Consider the following 21,459-nt stretch of genomic DNA (forward strand, 5'->3'; position numbering starts at 1 on the left):
GGAGCCTATCCCACCTACCTGTCCCACCCTCGACAGCTTGCCAGCCTGTGACAGGTAATCGAGAATTAATTCAACAATACTATATAACTACAGTGGGGCAAAAAAGTATTTAGTCAGCCACCGATTGTGCAAGTTCCCCCACTTAAAATGATGACAGAGGTCAGTAATTTGCACCAGAGGTACACTTCAACTCTGAGAGACAGAATGTGAAAAAAAAATCCATGAATCCACATGGTAGGATTTGTAAAGAATTTATTCGTAAATCAGGGTGGAAAATAAGTATTTGGTCACCTCAAACATGGAAAATCTCTGGCTCTCACAGACCTGTAACGTCTTCTGTAAGAAGCTTTTCTGTCCCCCACTCGTTACCTGTATGAATGGCACCTGTTTGAACTCATCATCTGTATAAAAGACACCTGTCCACAGCCTCAAACAGTCAGACTCCAAACTCCGCCATGGCCAAGACCAAAGAGCTTTCGAAGGACACCAGGAAAAGTATTGTAGACCTGCACCAGACTGGGAAGAGTGAATCTACAATAGGCAAGCAGCTTGGTGTGAAAAAATCAACTGTGGGAGCAATCATCAGAAAATGGAAGACATACAAGACCACTGATAATCTCCCTCGATCTGGGGCTCCGCGCAAGATCTCATCCCGTGGGGTCAAAATGATCATGAGAACGGTGAGCAAAGATCCCAGAACCACACGGGGGGACCTGGTGAATGACCTGCAGAGAGCTGGGACCAAAGTAACAAAGGTCACCATCAGTAACACACTACAACGGCAGGGAATCAAATCCCGCAGTGCCAGACGTGTTCCGCTGCTGAAGCCAGTGCATGTCCAGGCCCGTCTGAAGTTTGCCAGAGAGCACATGGATGATACAGCAGAGGATTGGGAGAATGTCATGTGGTCAGATGAAACCAAAGTAGAACTTTTTGGTATAAACTCAACTCGTCGTGTTTGGAGGAAGAAGAATACTGAGTTGCATCCCAAGAACACCATACCTACTGCGAAGCATGGGGGTGGAAACATCATGCTATGGGGCTGTTTTTCTGCCAAGGGGACAGGACGACTGATCCGTGTTAAGGACAGAATGAATGGGGCCATGTATCGTGAGATTTTGAGCCAAAACCTCCTTCCACCAGTGAGAACTTTGAAGATGAAACGAGGCTGGGTCTTCCAACATGACAACGATCCAAAACACACCGCCCGGGCAACAAAGGAGTGGCTCCGTAAGAAGCATTTGAAAGTCCTGGAGTGGCCTAGCCAGTCTCCAGACCTCAACCCCATAGAAAATCTGTGGCGGGAGTTGAAAGTCCGTGTTGCTCGGCGACAGCCCCAAAACATCACTGCTCTCGAGAAGATCTGCATGGAGGAATGGGCCAAAATACCAGCTACTGTGTGTGCAAACCTGGTAAAGACCTTAAGTAAACGTTTGACCTCTGTTATTGCCAACAAAGGTTATGTTACAAAGTATTGAGTTGTATTTTTGTTATTGACCAAATACTTATTTTCCACCCTGATTTACGAATAAATTCTTTACAAATCCTACCATGTGGATTCATGGATTTTTTTTTCACATTCTGTCTCTCACAGTTGAAGTGTACCTCTGGTGCAAATTACTGACCTCTGTCATCATTTTAGGTGGGGGAACTTGCACAATCGGTGGCTGACTAAATACTTTTTTGCCCCACTGTACATACTGTATGCTTAATTTAGGTGTGTCGTACTTGAACTGTACTTTACATGTTTAGATCATTTGAAAGAAGGAAGGGGATATTCCAAAGACAGCGAGTATAGCGGTACAGGCCAGGTACACAGAGAGACGCGGGAGCCGAATAGAAATGCAAGTGTTTTGGGAAAAAGTGAAGAAACAAGTGAAAATGTAAAATGAGTGCAGAATTGTTTCATCAGTCAACCAGGGGATTTGCAACAAAAGTACCTACGTGGATACTTCATGTCAAGTAAACCAAAACGTATCGGTCTGAAAAAAATGCTGTGGCTCCAAAGCATTCTTAATATCTTCCAGCTGTACATTTTTGGTAGTGCGCCCGGTTGTTTCAGTTGCTGGACACAACTTGTTATTGAGTCAGACTGACCTGATCTCCCCTGGATCTTCCGTAACCAACACGTCTGTCTTACAGCTGGCAATGGGGTTGATTGACAGTTCCACCGGTGGCACAACAAAGCTTTTGCTGACAGGCAGCCACAGCCCTTGGCCCAGACTGTAGAATGATCTGTGTTGGCATGATCACAAGACATAAATGCCAGTTGCATTACCATCACATAACCACAATTTGTTTTACACAAAAGCACACACTGTGTGCAAACACAGCAGTATTTGCAGATAGAAAAACATACAAAAGATTCTATGAAAACAACAATGAAACAATGAAACAACAATGAAAAACATATGTTTAAAATATGAGATGTGTGGTGAGGGTCTCACATGTAGAATTTGAAGTATGTTTAATACGGATCATGGGCAATTTCTCAGTTATTTGCATCATTTATTATGTGATAGAATAGAAGAATAAAACATAAAGATATTTGAACACATATTTAAAAAAGTCTTGTAATTTTCTTTTCCTTTTTTAAATAATTATTGTAAGAAGAAAGTTAACTATGAAGACTATGTGTGACTATATGCTATAGTCAAGTAAACCTTTTTAGTGAACAAGAAAATAAGTTCAAGCTTATAGTGATAATACTGTTTCAACACTGCTTAGCATATTTTCTCCTCCTTCAATGTAAGTCCAGTTCATTGCTTATGAATGCAGTTTATATGACCTGGTCAGGGTGTTATGAATATAATCTGATTTTGCCAGAGACCTTTCTTATGAGTGAAGATTAATAGCCATAACAGGCAACCCTGCAGACATGTTTCCGGGGAAAACACAACATCAGATATGATAATAGCAGAGCACATTTTAGCTTTGCATAATGCACTCAAATGCATCTGGACAGGTACTGTAGGCCACAAAATCCCAGAAAAACAGGGCCTGTCAAGAAGGTTCGCATTATGTATTTGCTATCAATCTCTCGTTTTACTTCGCATAAAATATATTATTGAATTTCTTCATCATTCGCCACCATCTTTACTTTAACTTTATTCCCAGTTAAATATTGCTGACCTACAACCCTTACAACCTGGCAAACATGAATGGGTACAAGGTCTGGGCGGCTGTAACTTAGGGCGTAGAGCAGGTCATCTACCAATTGGAAGATTGGTGGTTTGATCCCTGGCTGTTCCAGTTTGCATGCCAAAGTATCCTTTGGCATTGAAAAAAGGTGGTCTCTAATGTGTTCATCAGTGTGAACGTGTGTGAACGTCAGACAGATTGCACTTTGGCACAGAACAAAAGTGCTTGTATTAATATGGGAAAATGAGGTAAATTGATTAAAGCGCTTTGAATGTTCCAGTAGAGTAGAAAAGCACTACATAAGAACCTGTCCATTTACTATTTCCATACTTTTCTTTCATATGGATCATAGTTCCAAACATTAACATGGAAAACCATCAACTTGTACAAAACACAGCTGTCAATATATTGACTAAAATAACAAATTTCAGTTCTTAAAGACATTTGTTATGGGGCCCTCATGTCTTCATATCACAAGGTGCTTATTTTTTCATTGTTCCTTTTCAAGGAAAATGTAAGCAGCAACCCTGGTTTCCTATAAAACTCCCCATCTGTGAAAGCACTTGGTTTAGCTCGTCTATTCACTGTCATAAGACTGTCCAGCTGAAGAGCATTAGAGTCTTTTCTCCTCCTCCCCAGAACAGCATTGCTAGAAAACTGCTTCATCTTTACTCACTTTGTTGACTATCTGTATCAGCATGTTCACGGCTGAATCTATTTGTGTTCTGCAGCTGTATGTGTATGTGGTGTCCTTCGTCTTTCTTCTCTCGCAGACTCTCGGCTGACACAGTGCTTAATCTATAAAAGTTTAGTTGCTGCTTTTGTGTGCTAGTGATGCCCGAGTCCTATCTCCAACTTGAAACAGGGTTTTGCTTGGTATTTTGCCTTTAGCGCCTCATTTCTTACAGTGGACTCACAGTGGCTGGCAAACGCTGCAAGGTCATTGTGATAAGGAGTGAGATAACTGTGACAAAGAGCTGTTCCTACCTACGTATTGGAAGGGTAGAGAGCATGAAATCGAGAAAGATTTCACAAAATCAAAAGTTTAAACATTCCATGCTTTAGTTACACAGTTAAGCAAAACTAAAGGGAAAATTGACCACATTGACCAGATTTTTCTTTTAAATCTCTATAATCAGGTTTACCCTGAGATTTTCATTTTTACACTTCTTGGGGAAAAAAAGAAATAACACAATGACACCATCAAGGATGAGAAGTGTAACAAAAATGCCAGTAAAAGTATTTTAAAGGAATCCAATCAGGCCTGGTCCTTGGGCTATTCTCTACACACTCAGAGAGATCCACCATGGGGTGTACTTGTGTGTCCATTTGCCTATGTGCATCTGTCAGGTGCTCATCTCCATGCTCTGTCACACTCATGCACACACATACAAGATGACACAAGAAATGCCACTTTCATTCCATTGTGTGTCCACAGAGTCCACAGATGGCCAGCACAAGTCAAGCGCTGAGGAGGTGCACCAGAAGGGTCTTACCTGAAGATTCTCTCCGGGGCCTGTTCTCCTGTAACTAGGTCATACCCTTTCTCCAAGTTAGCATATGGCCATGGACTTGACAGGGGAAAGACGATAAAGGAATGCATGATCAAAGACAGTGATTTATCAGCATTTTTAAAATAATCTAACAGATGTTTTTATGTAATTCCATCAAGTCTTCTCATTTATATTGTTGTTTTTCATGCACAAAGCCTTTTAGTTCAGCATTTTAAGTACTTCAAAGTGTATATAATATTATGTATAAAACATATCTGAATACAAAAACTGAAAAACTGTCATTTAATTAACATTTCTGTCTGCTGTACAAGACTATACTGTGTCTGCTGCTACTCTTAAAAAAAGAAAAAGCAATGGGCATTTGATTGGTTACTGGACTGAATCCAGGGGATGACAGGTGCTGGTGAGTAACAATGTGAGACCAATGATGGGTTAGGCCAGCGTCAGAGGGATCATTTCAGTGCCTGTCAAGCACTCTTCAGTGACTTTACTTCTTTCCCATTCATGCATTTCATCTCAGCCCTCCACTCCTGTTTTTTTGTTTTTTTGTCAATAACGTCGATTCTCATTTCTAATTTCTTCAACCTATACACCCGATTCCCTTTAAAAAGACTACTTCTTCAAGCCTGTATTGGTAGAAGTGTATGTTTTATCATATTAACTACAAACTGCTATTTTCCAAACCATGTAGGAAGCGTTCTAAGTTTCTTTTCATTTTAATACTGAGATGATCATCCTGCAGAGAACTGCAAATCCATCACAGTGAACAGCTCACCTTTATTTTAGATAAAGTTAATATAGTGCAATGATGTGGTTGTACTACCGGCTCTGAAGTCATGCGTAAGGTTGTAAAGTACAAGTGAATCTCTATATATTAGTGGAATAACTACACACAACACAACTTACCCTTCGTTGCGACTCCAGTCGCTGCGCACACAGAGATGCTTATGAACGGGATCAGGGGAATAACCCTCATGACAGCTACATTCTCCTGCCGTACAGAGAAAAACAAACATGCACAGTGGCAGATATTTATCTATCACCCTGATCTCTTCATTTATTAGAGATGTACCAAACTAAATGTTACATGATGTAAAACCTAATTCTTTTCAGGCAAATATTGTACCTAGATTTATTTCTGTCATGTTGATTGTGCAGTAATTGCCATATTCACTACTGTTTTACTTCCAGATTACAATTCAATACTTCAGTTGTATATATTTAACACCAGTTCATGCCTGTAGCCGTCTCAAGATGCTTTATACTGAAAGGAAAAGACTTTACACCATTAGAGAGAGAACATAATTAAAATATTCTTTATAATCAGTTTTCTATGTGAATGGCTTGGTTGTCAAGGGGAAAGTGGAGCTAGAAAATAATAGCATATGGAGACAACCACAGCAACAACAACAAAAAAGACAACATATAAACAGCAGGAGAAATTCGACAATTAATGATATGTAATACTGTCATATCAATAATATTCAGGTATAAAAAGTGGGAACTAAAAGAGAAGCTCACAGTGGATGATCCCAAATCTCCAAGGGTGAGTTAAGGGTCACCTGATCTAGCCCTAACTATAGAAAAAGGGAACCAAAAGAAAGTTTAAAGCCTCATCTTCAATGGACAGAGGGCATCTGTCTCAGGACCCCTAGCTGTGAGCCAGCTGAACAGTAGAGGATTTATACATCGGGGAAACCAAACCACCTCTGGCTAAGCGGATGGCACAACACAGAAGAGCTACCTCGTCAGGCCAGGACTCTGCAGTCTATTTACACCTACAGGCCAGTGGACACTCTTTCAATGAGGAGGATGTACACATCCTGGACAGGGAGGAACGTTGGTTTGAGCGCAGAGTCAAGGAGGCCATTTACGTGAAAAGGGAAAGACCATCTCTGAATCGAGGAGGGGGCCTAAGGGTACATCTTTCGCCATCTTACAATGCTGTGATTGCAGCCATTCCCCAACTCTCTCTGAATGGTACTCATGGCCATTGATCAGTGGTCTTTGATCAGTGGGTTTTGGTCAGTGGTTGTTGATCAATGGTCATGAGAATTTGCACAATTAAGATTAAGGAACTGACCTCCCAGCCCATTGTTCCTTCAGTGGGCTGGTTTCAGTCATTATGCAAATGTACTGTTTATAAGATTGGGGAAACCTGCAGTCAGCTGAGACTGAAGAAGTCACTTGGATGAGTGACGAAACGTTTCTCCCACAAAACGCTACGTCCAGATGAACAGAATCAACTTTTGGAGATTTACTTTCCTGGATGATTGAGCATGCATCAAGACATAATCTAAAATAAATTGATCATATTTAAAAATGAACCATTAATTTATCTGAGTTATCTGAACAGTCTTTTACAGATGCGGTTTGTAGACATGGTGATGCTGAGAGAGATCAATAGGAGTGAATGAGTTTAAATTAAAATTTGCAGTTTATAAAGCTGCTGTACTTGATGATGCCTTTGCGAGTATGAGTAAAACTTTATTTGTAAAGAAGTTAACAAAATCATTACCACGGAAAAGAACATACAAGGTTCAACAGAGCTATGGCTCTTTGTCAGAGTGGCTATGAACCTTGGGTCGTTTTTCTTTTCTTCTATCAATGATGAATAGTAGCTAGTATGAGCCTCACAGTGGGCATTTTTAAAAAAATAAATTAATCAACTCTTTCCAGGCTAGGTAAATTTCCTATAAATTAGTGAAACGCCACTTCCTTTCCAGCTTGTGGGTTTTTAAATCGTTCCAATAACTCAAACTTGTCTGATATGTTGCTTTATTTTGCAGAGGCACCTTTGCTGTGAGGCTGCAGCACTATAACCATGGCACATTGTATTCTATCTATCTATCTATCTATCTATCTATCTAGCTCTCTCTCCCTCCATCCCTCTCTCCATCCATCTATCCATCTCTCCATCCCTCCCTTGGTTGCATTAAGTAAATTATACAATATGACTGTTATCAGTGCATCTCCTTTCAAACAGCTGAAGTCTCAGTCAGCATTGAAAAGACAAAGCAGTAACATACATGTGATTAGTTACACATGCGCTGATCAGTGTCATGAATTCCACTGAGAATCTGACAACTGGCTTTCTGTTTTCTCCCAATATTAGGACAAATCTTTCATCATCCTCAACTAAGGCATTTTTATCCTGGCTTCTCTACAGCTGGTGGGACAGATTGCACTGCAGAACAAACAGAGACGTTCAGACAGGGCTACAGCAGCTTTTTGCTGGTGCATAGCAGTTCAGGATTTACATTTCTGATGCTGCTTTCCTTGAGTAGCACTGAAGTTTAAAACCCCTTATTTTCAATATTGAAATTTCCTCATCAGATCAGTCACAGTGGGTAATTAGTATTTCGATGTGATCTTTATGCTGCCTAGTATAATAAATAAAATAGAGGCAAGTGCATTTTAAGTGATTGTATACATTTGTGAGATTTTGCCAAGGATGGCTTCTATAACCGTTGCATTGAAGTGCTCCCAGAATAAGTGCTTTTTGTTGACCTGTACAGAGGGATAACCCTGGAAAAATGTGTAATGGCCACCCTGTCTAGGCCATTCAAATTTTATCACTTAACGTTTAATAATTCATTGGTTGATATTATAGTCTTGAGACTGACTCAAGGAGTGATGCACCATCAAGATTCTGTCAAAGAGTAGCTTTCAGTGTGGCCTTGCTAAATGAAAAACTAAAGCTCTCGAAATGGTTCCATTTTTTAAAGTAGTAGTAAAATATCACAACATTCATCCAGCCATTTCATATAAAAGATCAATGAACAGCATAGAGTTTAATTAATCCAATCCAAGACTTTAGAGTGCTGTGAAAAAGTATTTACCCCTTCCTGATGTCTTATTTTTGCATATTTGTCACACTGAAATGTTTTGGATCACATAGGACCAAACCTATTTGGTCCTATGTGTAATTATGCAGTTATTAAAAGTGTTTAACCTCTTTTTTTGGAAAGCTGAGTTAAATTTTACTAGTCACACACAACCAGACATGTTAAATCAAGAAATCACTGTCAGACAATGTGAAGTAGTCTAAAAGATCCCAAAAAGCAACATACTATACAACAAAGTCATTTATATCTATCACTTTGAAAAGAGTTACTAAGCCACTTCTAAGGCTTTATGACTAGCAACTGTCCACAAATGGAGAAAATCTGGAACAGTGTTTGCAGCCTGCTACTGCTAACATAAAACTCAGCATTTCATAAAAAGAACAACAATATCAACTGTCAAAATGGTGGTGGTAGGGTGATGGTTTGGGGCTACTTTGCTGCTTCAGGACCTGGTTGACTTGCCGTAATAGAGAGAACCATGAATTCCTTCTTTGAGTTCTCTACCAGAAATTCCTGAAGGAGTATGTCCGCCCATCAGTTAATGGCCTAAGGCTCAATTACAATTGGGTTATACAGCAGGACACAGCAGCAAGTGTGACTGCAGTTCTTGCTACCAAGAGTGGCAAAACCACTTATTAGGTTTAGGGCTAAATTACTTTTTCCACATAGGTCAAGGTAGGTTTTGATGAGTTTTGGTGAATTAATTCATCTTTTCAAATCTGCATTTTATAATTAATTTTTTTTATATTAGTCTAACATTAAAGACTGTTTGATGATCTGAAACGTATGAAGAAAATTAGAAAAGGCAAAAATACTTTTTTATATCACTGTCTTTTTAATAACTTGTGATATTCCTTTCTGTCCAGATTGCCACATTCTTTAACTGCGGTCTTCCAACACAGCCTTTTTAAACGGGGATGTATTGGGAAAGAAATTCAGAAAACAATATGCTCTCATGCACAACCCAAACGGCAGGCGGATAAAGAGGACCAGTAAGGGACAGGCAGGCCTTTATGGACTTTTTGGCAGTAAACCAGCTAATCAGATTTTGTCCCAGTACACCTGATGGCCAGTGCGCCACTAGCTATGGACAAATACTGCTCACAAATGCAATTTTTGATTTTACACTTTTGGCAGGATTGTAGTCTTTATGAGCTGGTATATCAAAACACCATGGTTGGTTTTGTTACACTAAACTACATTAAAGTCAGGGAAATATTAAGGTTTGTGTTAAAATTACTACTCTGCCACTAAAGCTCATCGAATGTGGTCCTTCATTTTTGGCAAACAGATATCCTTTTCATGTTGCAAACACACACACACACACACACACACACACACACACACACACACACACACACACACACACACACACACACACACACACACACACACACACATACACTTCACGTTCCCATTGCTAGTCTTCACATACATATTTAACCTAGTTATACTGCATTCCTTCAGACTGCCAGAGGCTGCGCTTAGAAAAATCAATCTTGTGCATAAGCAGTCACATCACATGTTACCACACATGTTGGTAAGGTACCCTTATTATTATATTATTTTCTTTCTCCTTGAAGTCTGGTAGGAACTGGGAACATTTCCATTATTATGTTAGTGCCAGAGTAGCAACAGTGATGCAACCTGAATTATTTGTTTTGTTGCATATATCAGCAAAAATGCAATAGAAGCAAAACACCATCGATTTTAGAATCTGGTGTTGTTAAATACTGTAGTCCAGTTGTGTTTGTGTTTAGAAGATACCTCATTTTACTTTATTTCATTTTTACAAAATAGAAAACTACGTAATACTTAAATTGCTGGAGCTCTGTTGCTGAGTGAACTGGCTGAGTGTGTCTAGACTCTAGCTGAACGCTTCACTTGCACTGTGTCATGTAATAGAGTTTAGGGCTTACATCACAGTTAGAATTTGGCCACATTTCCCACTGATGCCAACTCAATGGACTTTCTCTTTGAATAGAATAAATAAACAGATAAAAGCAACAACAACAAATATATCTACTCTTATAGTTAATTTTATATTGAAAGTGATATGATGTGATTCATATGAAGCAAGATGTCACAGATTTCTATAGTTAGATTTTTTTAACCACATATCCAGAGATTCAGAGAGAGAAATGGTCACACTGTTTTTAGTTCATGATTCTAAACTTTAATTATCCTACAGTCATTTTGGACAGTTTATTTGACATGGTCCTATCTTGCTCAAATTGTATAATCTTTCTGTTTCTACATCAGCATTCGTACTGAAGAAGAAATACAGCTGAACCCATTTGGTTAAAATTGATGATAAATTACTATAATTAAGAGAGTTAGTATTTGAGTACATGAGTGATTTGTGCATCTTGCTAACAGCAATTACAAATGTAATGTTTTGCTTTGATTTACATGTTTGTTTGAAATGGCTCCCGATGACAGATATTTGGACCTAATAATAACTGTGGAGACAACACGGCTCTTTGTAAATAGCTATTTCTGAGAGGAATCAAATCAAAGTCACGAATTGGACGTTTTTTTCCTTTAGCTTCGGATTTAATTAGAAGGCGAAAGCAAAACTCTCTCCCCTATTTTATCTTGGCTATGGTAATATTTCTTGTCTTGCCAGTGTATTATTCAATAATGACAATAATAATAAAACAATAATAATAATAACAACAACATGCATTTTTGCTCAGTACATGCCCCCTCAGTCAGTATCACCTGAATCAGATATTAGAGAAACTGGTTTGTGCTGGTTATAACTAGACATTCCTTTTTTATCATAAGTTGTGTTTACAGTTTAATTAACAATACCAGCTGTGGCAGAGGTATACATAAGGCCTAGACATAAAACCCATAGTGCTCCCACTAGATTGTCAGGAGAGGTAGATGAATTGTACAGCAGTACAGGCCTCAAAGCTGCAGGAGGACTGTAAATCTTTCCTACCTTGTTTCAGATTAAGTGCACCAGTCTAGGAGCACATTTTCTGTAAATCTTAAACAGCCTGTGTAAATAATCATTGAAGCAGGGCTCTTACCTTTCTGCAAGCGCATTTAAAGGAGGATCTAGTGATTAACAGAAATAGATAAGTCTGCTTGATTACACATTCTGCTGAATGAACTAACCTTTACATGACTTGCAAGCTCTGGGTTTTTTATCTCCATCTAAAAACCCAGAATGGGTGTAACATATTAAAAGGAAGATTTGAAGCAAGAATTAATGGCTTGTAGTAATTTCTTTTTAAATCTGAGGAACAACAGCAACAGTGAGCGTATCAGAAAAGCGTGGCAGGGAGGAGATAGCCAATAGTAAAATGTCTCTCTGAGCAGAAGAGAAAATGCAACAGTGTGGTTATTAAAGTTGAATATCACTGAGCTGCTAATGCAGTGTGGTAACTGCTTTTACGTTCACAGTGTACACTTGGCTTCTGTTATCAAGATAACAGATTCAGCAGGTTCATGCTCTCATCTGCTCTGTTTTAGGTTTTGTTGCTGATGTTTTGGGTCATTAAACGTATATTCTTATGAGCTACTTTACTTTGTTTATTATTTTTGAGAACAACATGTTCAAAGATATTTAACGAAGTAATTTTAATGGCTTTAACTCTTGTTTTGATCTGATGTTTGTATTTTTTCAGGTTGAGTAAAACTTTCTGCTCGTGTTAACCTTGAACAACTCTAACCACTAAAATGTGTATTGACAGCTAGTCTCTTTTTTTCTTTTGGATGGATCAGTGCAAATTTAATGTTTCCATGTACGTCCTTCTCTCAGGGCTTTGAAAGAGCATGTTAACTCAGTGTTAACTCAGTGACTCCCAAGAAATGGTTGAATAATCAAAATATAATGTAGGTCTAATTAAGAGCTAAATGCTTCCAAATAGCCATTTGTTAAAACCAACTATTTAACTGTGCTCAGAGAGTCCCTTCCCTGTACATTTCAGCCAGGTGTCTAAACAGGCACACAGCCTCACACCACCTAGCGATAATGACATCCTCTGTAAACACCAGTTTAAAATTGTCAATAAAATTTGTCACCATCCTTTCCTCATTCTCTGTCTCATTCTTTTGCTCTCTCACTTTCTCCTCTTATAAATTAAGAACGTGAAATGTATAACAATGGCAGGTGCTTGATCGCACGAACCATCTCTCTTCCTCTTGTATTAAACTGATGCTATAAACAATGTCATCATAATAATATCTCTGGCTGCCTGGATAATTTTCAAATTTTAAGGTTTATGATATTAGCACAGAAAAGACTTACTGTTGTTCTGGTGCCTATTTGCACTTGTTATAATATTGGAGAAGGCCTTAGGTATTATCATTGGGCAGATAAAATATAAGTGTTTCCTTTGAGCTGTATCAAATTCAAATTTTATTTGTCACGTACACAGTCATACACAGTACGATATGCAGTGAAATGCTTAGACAACTGCTCATGACCTAAAGAAAAAAAAAGGAAAAGGCTATGAATAAGATAGGAAATAAATATGAAAAATTAAAAAGGGTAAATTTAACTAGGAAGGAATAAAATATAAAAAAAATTAAGGTTAAAAATGAAATAACTGTACAACAAAATACACAGTATAGAACTATATAAGAATGTATGAAGAAATATAAATAAATAAATAAATATATGCACAATAACAGCAGCTGTACAAGGACTAACTGGAAATGAAGAATATAGTGACCAGTGTTGTGCAATCCACATTATTTAGTGTCTTGTGCAGTGCGAATATGCTTAAAGTGATTTAAGTGATGAAGTGAAAACAATGTCCAGAAAGTCCAGTGTGTGTGTAAGAACTATATGTGTGGGTCAGTACTGTGTGGTGGTGTGATTGAGAGACCGTATCGCCTGCGGGAAGAAGCTCCTCCTCAGTCTCTCTGTGTTGGTCTTCAGGGAGCGGAATCGCTTTCCTAACCTCAGCAGAGAGAACAGTCTGTTGTTGGGATGGCTGAGGTCCTTCACGATCTTCCTGGCCTTGGTCCAGCACCGCCTGCTGTAGATTGAGTGCAGGTCAGGGAGCTCAGAGCGGATGGTGAGCTCAGCTGACCGCACAACCCTCTGTAGAGTTCGTCTGTCCTGCATGGTGCTGTTCCCGAACCAGGTTAAGATGTTTCCCGTCAGGATGCTCTCTATGGTGCACGAGTAAAAGTTCCTGAGCACCTTGGAGGGCAGTTGGAAGTCTCTCAAGCGTCTGAGGTGGTAGAGACGCTGACGGGCCTTTTTCACCACGGTGTTGATGTGACAGGACCATGACAGGTCCTGCGTGATGTGAACTCCGAGGTATTTGAAGCTGTCCACTCTCTCCACTGGGCACTCGTTGATGACAGGGGTCTGGTAGTTCCTCTCCTGCTTAGTGCTGAAGTCCACTATCAGCTCCTTTGTCTTACTGACGTTTAGGAGGTTGTTCCTCTGGCACCAGTTCTCCAGATTCCTAATCTCCTTCAGGTAGGCCGTCTCGTTGTTATCAGAGATCAGGCCCACCACGACGGTGTCGTCAGCAAACTTGATGATGGTGGTGGAGCTGGTAGTGGCCACACAGTCATATGTGTACAGAGAGTACAGCAGGGGGCTCAGAACACACCCCTGGGGGGCTCCAGTGCTGAGAGTGGTGGAGGCTGAGACATGTCCGCCCATCCTTACTGCCTGTGATCTGCCAGTTAGGAAGTTGGAGATCCACTGACACATAGATGAGCTGAGTCCCAGATGCTCCAGCTTGGTGGTGAGTGTGGAGGGAATTATGGTGTTAAATGCAGAGCTGTAGTCTATGAAGAGCATTTTAACATAATTCCCCCTTCTAGTGTCCAAGTGAGTGAGTGATGTGTGGAGGAGATGAGAGACGGCATCGTCTGTGGAACGATTTGGACGGTAAGCGAACTGTAGTGGGTCCAGTGTGTCTGGTAGTGAAGAAATGATGAAGTCTCTGACCAGGCATTCAAAACACTTCATCACTACTGAGGTGAGGGCTACAGGGCGATAGTCATTGAGAGAAGCAGGGTGGGGTTTCTTCGGGACAGAAACAATGATGGACTCTTTGAAGCATGTGGGGATCACCGACTGAGATAAAGAGATGTTGAATATCTCAGTGAACACAGGAGCTAGCTGGTATGCGCAGTCTCTGAGGATACGACCTGGGATGCCGTCTGGTCCTGCTGCTTTCCTGGTGTTCACTCTCTTGAAGGCTCTCCTTACTTCATGCTCGGAGATGACGAGCACGTTTCCGGTGCTGGCAGTATCTTCCTGTCTGCAGCCGTTAGCGCCGCTAACACTAGCATTGTTGGAGACCTTAGCTGCAGCCTCGAAGCGAGCATAGAAAGTGTTCAGCTCGTCTGCCAGAGTCACGGCCACGTTCGTCATACCAGTTGTTGGGGCTTTATAGTCCGTTATTGTCCTTAGTCCCCGCCACAGGCTCCTAGAGTCACTCTGTTGGAGTTGTGACTCTAGTTTCCTCCCGTAGCGCTGCTTCGCCTCTTTATATGACGCGGCTTTGTACGGGTCCATGTCCCCCGTCGTGAGTCCCGTGTTGTAGGCAGCAGTGCGGGATCTCAGAGCGTCGCGGATGGTTTTATCCACCCACGGCTTCTGGTTGGGAAACGTTGTGATAGTCTTTGTCTCCACGGTATCATCCGCTAGTTTCCCAATGAATCCCACAACCGCTTCCGTAAACACGTTGACGTCATCGTCGGAGCTGTTTCTGAACATGCCCCAGTCTGCGTCATCGAGTGCATCCTGTAACGCGGCCACCGATTAATCCGTCCAGCGCACGACCTTCCTCTGAACCGGAACTTCCTGTTTCAGCCTTTGTTTGTATTTTGGCATGAGGAAGATGGCGGCGTGATCGGATTTGCCAAACGGAGGGCGAGATTGTGCCTTGTAGCCATCCTTGACCGTAGTGTAGCAGTGGTCCAGTGTCCTTTCACCTCTGGTGGGGCAGGTGATGTGTCGATAAAAGTTCGGTGCTGCGCGTTTGAGGTTGGCGCTATTAAAGTCCCCCGTCACAATAAGCGCAGCGTCCCGGTGTTGTGTCTGGTGCTGTGTGAGTGCCTCATGCAGCTCGCATAAGGTGGTGACCGTGTCCGCTTGTGGTGGAATATAAACGGCACTTACAATGACCGATGTAAATTCCCGAGGTAGATAAAAAGGACGACACATGATGGACAGTAGTTCCAGATTTGGTGTGCAGGAGCGTGTGAGAGGAACAATGTTCGCACTGTTGCGCCAATTGTTGTTCACCATTAAACACACGCCGCCTCCCCTTGACTTCCCCGAGTCCCGTGTCCTGTGCGGTGAACCGAGAAGAACTCGGCCGGCTGGATGGCGTGGTCCGGCACCGCTGGGTTCAGCCATGTCTCGGTGAAGCAGAGGAGATTGCAGCCCCGAATGTCTCTCTGGAACTTTATCCTGGCCCTGAGGTCATCAAGCTTGTTCTCCAGTGACTGGACGTTGGCGAGCAGGATGCTAGGCAGAGGTGTGCGGTGTGCACGAGCTCTCAGCCTGTTCCTGACGCCGGCTCGCTTACCTCTAGGCCGCCGCCGCTTCCCTTTGTTCTCCCTCAAGATCTCACTCGGCCAGCTCGGATCCGGAGTTAAAAACTTCGAATTGTGAGTACATTGTATACCAATAGAAACAAGAGTGTCACTGTCATACCTAATGTACCCAATGGTGATGATTTTGCCGATTTAGAAACGCTGAAAACTAACTTAAAAAACAAAGAAAAAGTGGTCGGAGCAGTCGTGACGGCAGCCGACCTCACCGGCGCCATCTTACATGTATGTGTTTGTGTGCATTTTAGTGTGTGTCCGGACGCGTGCTTATGAGCACAGTATGTGCTCGAAATGAAAAGCTAAACCAGGGGTATAGTATACTGTACATGTTACACACCTCAACAGTTTCATTTCCAATTACTTGCGGCTGGAGGAGCCAGAGAGAAAACGTTTTAAATGAGGAAAACAAAAGCAGCCAACGAGGTCTGTGAGTCTTTAGGAAGTTATGCATGATGAGAAATGGAAAGGTTTTAGCGACAGCCTATGTTTAGGGAGCATGACTGTGAAAGGATAATAAAGTGGTAACTTGAGTCATGATATTATCTGACATTCATTTTAAGTAATTTTCAAAGGATTTTTAGCTGTTATTTGTCCCAACGTATATATACATAGGCAGATATTATAGTTCCAAGTATAGTTAAAGTTATCTATTGCCCAGCTATCAGACAGCAGGAAGTGTTGCATCATGTATGTGTCTACTGACCTCCACTGTAGCACTTGATCAAGGAGGGAAGGTGAACGCACAGATGACTGATTATCCAGATACAACGATACAGTGTCTAGTAGTCAACAGTGCCTGTCATCCGACATGACACTGAAGCTGGATTGATGGAGATAATAGAAATGCTGTGTGAAACCATCCTGAAAACATACCTCTTGCTATTATAAAGGACAAGAAAAATGCGTTTGCATGCATGCTGGGAGTAAAAAATGACCGATTTAAATATCTAAACCTGCATTTATGGTATTCAGTATAGAGTATACACTGTACAGGGAGTGCAGAATTATTAGGCAAGTTGTATTTTTGAGGAATAATGTTATTATTGAACAACAACCATGTTCTCAATGAAGCCAAAAAACTCATTAATATCAAAGCTGAATGTTTTTGGAAGTAGTTTTTAGTTTGTTTTTAGTTTTAGCTATTTTAGGGGGATATCTGTGTGTGCAGGTGACTATTACTGTGCATAATTATTAGGCAACTTAACAAAAAACAAATATATACCCATTTCAATTATTTATTTTTACCAGTGACACCAATATAACACCTCCACATTCACAAATATACATTTCTGACATTCAAAAACAAAACAAAAACAAATCAGCGACCAATATAGCCACCTTTCTTTGCAAGGACACTCAAAAGCCTGCCATCCATGGATTCTGTCAGTGTTTTGATCTGTTCACCATCAACATTGCGTGCAGCAGCAACCACAGCCTCCCAGACACTGTTCAGAGAGGTGTACTGTTTTCCCTCCTTGTAAATCTCACATTTGATGATGGACCACAGGTTCTCAATGGGGTTCAGATCATGTGAACAAGGTGGCCATGTCATTAGTTTTTCTTCTTTTATACCCTTTCTTGCCAGCCACGCTGTGGAGTACTTGGACGCGTGTGATGGAGCATTGTCCTGCATGGAAATCATGTTTTTCTTGAAGGATGCAGACTTCTTCCTGTACTACTGCTTGAAGAAGGTGTCTTCCAGAAACTGGCAGTAGGACTGGGAGTTGAGCTTGACTCCATCCTCAACCCGAAAAGGCCCCACAAGCTCATCTTTGATGATACCAGCCCAAACCAGTACTCCACCTCCACCTTGCTGGCATCTGAGTCGGACTGGAGCTCTCTGCCCTTTACCAATCCAGCCACGGGCCCATCCATCTGGCCCATCAAGACTCACTCTCATTTCATCAGTCCATAAAACCTTAGAAAAACCAGTCTTGAGATATTTCTTGGCCCAGTCTTGACGTTTCAGCTTGTGTGTCTTGTTCAGTGGTGGTCGTCTTTCAGCCTTTCTTACCTTGGCCATGTCTCTGAGTATTGCACACCTTGTGCTTTTGGGCACTCCAGTGATGTTGCAGCTCTGAAATATGGCCAAACTGGTGGCAAGTGGCATCTTGGCAGCTGCACGCTTGACTTTTCTCAGTTCATGGGCAGTTATTTTGCGCCTTGGTTTTTCCACACGCTTCTTGCGACCCTGTTGACTATTTTGAATGAAACGCTTGATTGTTCGATGATCACGCTTCAGAAGCTTTGCAATTTTGAGACTGCTGCATCCCTCTGCAAGATATCTCACTATTTTTGACTTTTCTGAGCCTTGCCAAGTCCTTCTTTTGACCCATTTTGCCAAAGGAAAGGACGTTGCCTAATAATTATGCACACCTGATATAGGGTGTTGATGTCATTAGACCACACCCCTTCTCATTACAAAGTTGCACATCACCTAATATGCTTAATTGGTAGTAGGCTTTCGAGCTTATACAGCTTGGAGTAAGACAACATGCATGAAGAGGATGATGTGGACAAAATACTCATTTGCCTAATAATTCTGCACTCCCTGTATAACATATGTTTATTAATGAAACAAAGTTTTAGTGTTGTTTTTGTTATTGGTATTGTTGCTTGGTATAATAAGTATTTGTTGGCAATTAAACCTTAACTTTATCATTTCTGCCCATAAGCCAACAGAAAACAATGCCACCATTCACAGCTTGTATTAGATTCAAGTCAATGTTTCTTCTTATATATATTTTTCCTGTCATCCATATCAGTCAGTTTTTCAATGTTGTAATATTTGGTAGCCCTGTGAGTGGTCGGTCCATCTATCCATCCATCCATCCATCCATCCATCCATCCATCCATCCATCCATCCATCCATCCATCCATCCATCCATCCATCGGGGTCTGGCCATTTTACTTGTCTTTTTTTTTTACATCCAAGTAAACATCGCAAGTGCACTTATAGTTATGTTTTTATATGCTAAACAAGTCCTTCAGTCTCAAAAATATATGTATGCTTGCTTGGGTATAAGTGTGCTATATTTTACATTAGTTATAGAAATGGAAAGCTTCTTTGAAGAGCACCTTTCATTCTACTTCTGGATGGATGTGATTGCCCTGAGGAGATACAACAAACGCGCATACTGTCATTGATTAAATAATCTTCTATAAAGGACAGATGAAAAGAGAAATGGATGCAGAAAGATGAGAGCAGAGCTAGACTCTAGTGCTAATAAAGCCAAAATGCTCAGCATACTTGGATTTGAATGAGTAAATATAATGTGCAGATGCAGACCTATGAAATACCTAAGTGCACACACTAAGATTTCACAAATACATGCGTGCAGCTCCATCTCTGGCATCTTCCTGTGTACTCACTGCGTTGAGTGTCTGGAACTCTAATACATTATGCATTAGCCCTCAACACGTCCTTGACCAGGGTTACATAAATTTCACATACATTACAGATGTAATCCATTCTAATGAGCTTAGACTTTATCTACTTGGGCATGAAAAACACAAGGGAATTAGGACACTCAAGGCAAGATAAATATCATCATGCTGCATACTTAGCATTTGTTGGTAAAGTTTTAAGGTCAGCAAATGTAGGTGTAAAACCATACAGGGTGATTGTATACACACTGCAGCACACTGCAGTGGCAGCTGGTGATTTTCCTGAATGGGGCAAAAGACATTAAGGACCTTTGCTTACATAGTAGAAATGCTGTTGCCTCATATGCTGAGCTCTGATGTAAGAACTTTTGTTACTATTATTTGAGTAATTTACTCAAGAAATTAACCACACACCTTTGCTCAGCTTGACTAGTTCCTCTCTTTCCCTACAGCACAGAAAGAAGACTTACAAAATAATGTGGAATATACATTAACTCCCATTTTATTTATAACATGATGAAAACATAGTTTCAGCTCCTTTCGGTGCTTTTAGGCCAACCAAAAGTTAAAGCAAAGTAAGGATGAAATGTTTTACAGAAAAAACCTACCGTATAATTGATCTATTGATTCTGTCTTGTTTTCTTTCGATTTTTCATTTAAAGTGTGGAATAAAGTTGGATAGCTTCTATATAATTATTGTGATGAATGCAAACAGTGACAATCTCTGTTACACACTTGTATTTCTACGTGGCCTCTTCACTGACAGTGCTGCCGGTTTCTTGTTAATTCCATTGTTTACGCAGTTTCAATATGACAACTTTACAAATTTATGGGAATAGCATGTCTATCATTTTATAGCAAAACATTCTCCTGCGGAGGGACTCAAATACTGCCAAAGGCACTGACATCTCCGACACGGTACACTCTGGTGTCTATGCCCTTACTGACAAGCGGTATCAATATTGAACATAAAGAGCCATGTTTATACTGTTTATAAATGAGAAAAAGTCCACATGAAAAACACAGGGTCGTGAGTGGTGGTGTAAATCTCCTGACTCTGAACCAGACGACATCGACTGTTTCAGCTTTATTTTATTTTATTTTTTTTTTAGCTTACTTTAACTTTTGGGTTTATGTCACAAAATACAACTAAAAGTTAGCACATGTTATGTTAATCAGTAAAACATCAAGATAGAGATCTCATTGTAATGTCTTCTATATACACCTGCACTTTTTCCACTGTTGAAGTACTTACCACTTTAAAAAAAAATGCTAAAAACAAGGGTTAAGGCTTAATGGTTAGACGTCAGTGTCTGCATATTTGTATGCACCAACCTGTGTCCTGATCACAAATCTGCTCACAGGGTTCAGTGGTCCTCTGGCCGCAGTAATCCTGGACCCATTGTGTGGATGAATTGGTCTGATAGTAGAGAGTTAGCTTTGCTGGATTTAACCAATTAGAAACATCCAAGAAACTGCCCATGCTCACCACAAAACTACTTCCTGAAAAAAAGAAAAACAAAACAAAACAGGAGCCAATTATTTTGCATGAAAAAAAGGCAAAAATAAACAAACAAACCACAGAAAAGCAGAACAGATGTGATTGTGTTGTATTTATGCTCTAGGTTTGAGGTTCTATTGCAAAATCAATTGGAAAGTAGCTAAATCTTTTGTTTTCACTGTAATTTCATTTCCCATCTGACCAGACTGAATTTAAATGAGAAAATTAAGACCTATAATGTGTATAGATTGGGTGTTGTTGGTAATTGCAGTAGAGGGGCTAAAAGGGTTTCACGAGTCAATCAGTAAACGCTATGCTTAATGACGCTGACTTACCTTTCTTTCTTACTGCTCTCAGACCAATCGTTAAACTCCAATCACCGAACAAGATTATCTCTAATTGATGCCAATGAGTTTTGGTTCCAAAGGGAGCTGTGCGAAGGCTTTCTGGATTCTTATACAGCTATATTATGGGTCATGGACGGTACATTTGCAGAAGCATTAACAGTATATATTTCTTT

The 21,459-nt window shown here is 40.5% G+C and overlaps 1 protein-coding gene across 1 annotated transcript in view; it reads right to left on the reverse strand.

The window, feature by feature from the left end:
* astn2 (astrotactin 2) overlaps window positions 1–21,459 on the reverse strand; it is a 295,633-nt gene that overhangs the window by 133,097 nt on the left and 141,077 nt on the right. Inside the window, exons 7-10 of the mRNA XM_085463840.1 lie at window positions 20,774–20,941; window positions 5,562–5,646; window positions 4,638–4,712; window positions 2,098–2,235 (exon numbers count right to left, since the gene is read on the reverse strand). Coding sequence (XP_085319966.1) covers window positions 2,098–2,235; window positions 4,638–4,712; window positions 5,562–5,646; window positions 20,774–20,941 — 466 coding nt within the window. The remainder of the gene's footprint in view (window positions 1–2,097; window positions 2,236–4,637; window positions 4,713–5,561; window positions 5,647–20,773; window positions 20,942–21,459) is intronic.

The sequence above is a fragment of the Copadichromis virginalis genome, linkage group LG7, assembly GCF_057382275.1.
Source record: "Copadichromis virginalis isolate Kocher_CV1m ecotype Utaka linkage group LG7, C_Virginalis_male_GT1.1, whole genome shotgun sequence".
Lineage (NCBI taxonomy): Eukaryota > Metazoa > Chordata > Actinopteri > Cichliformes > Cichlidae > Copadichromis > Copadichromis virginalis.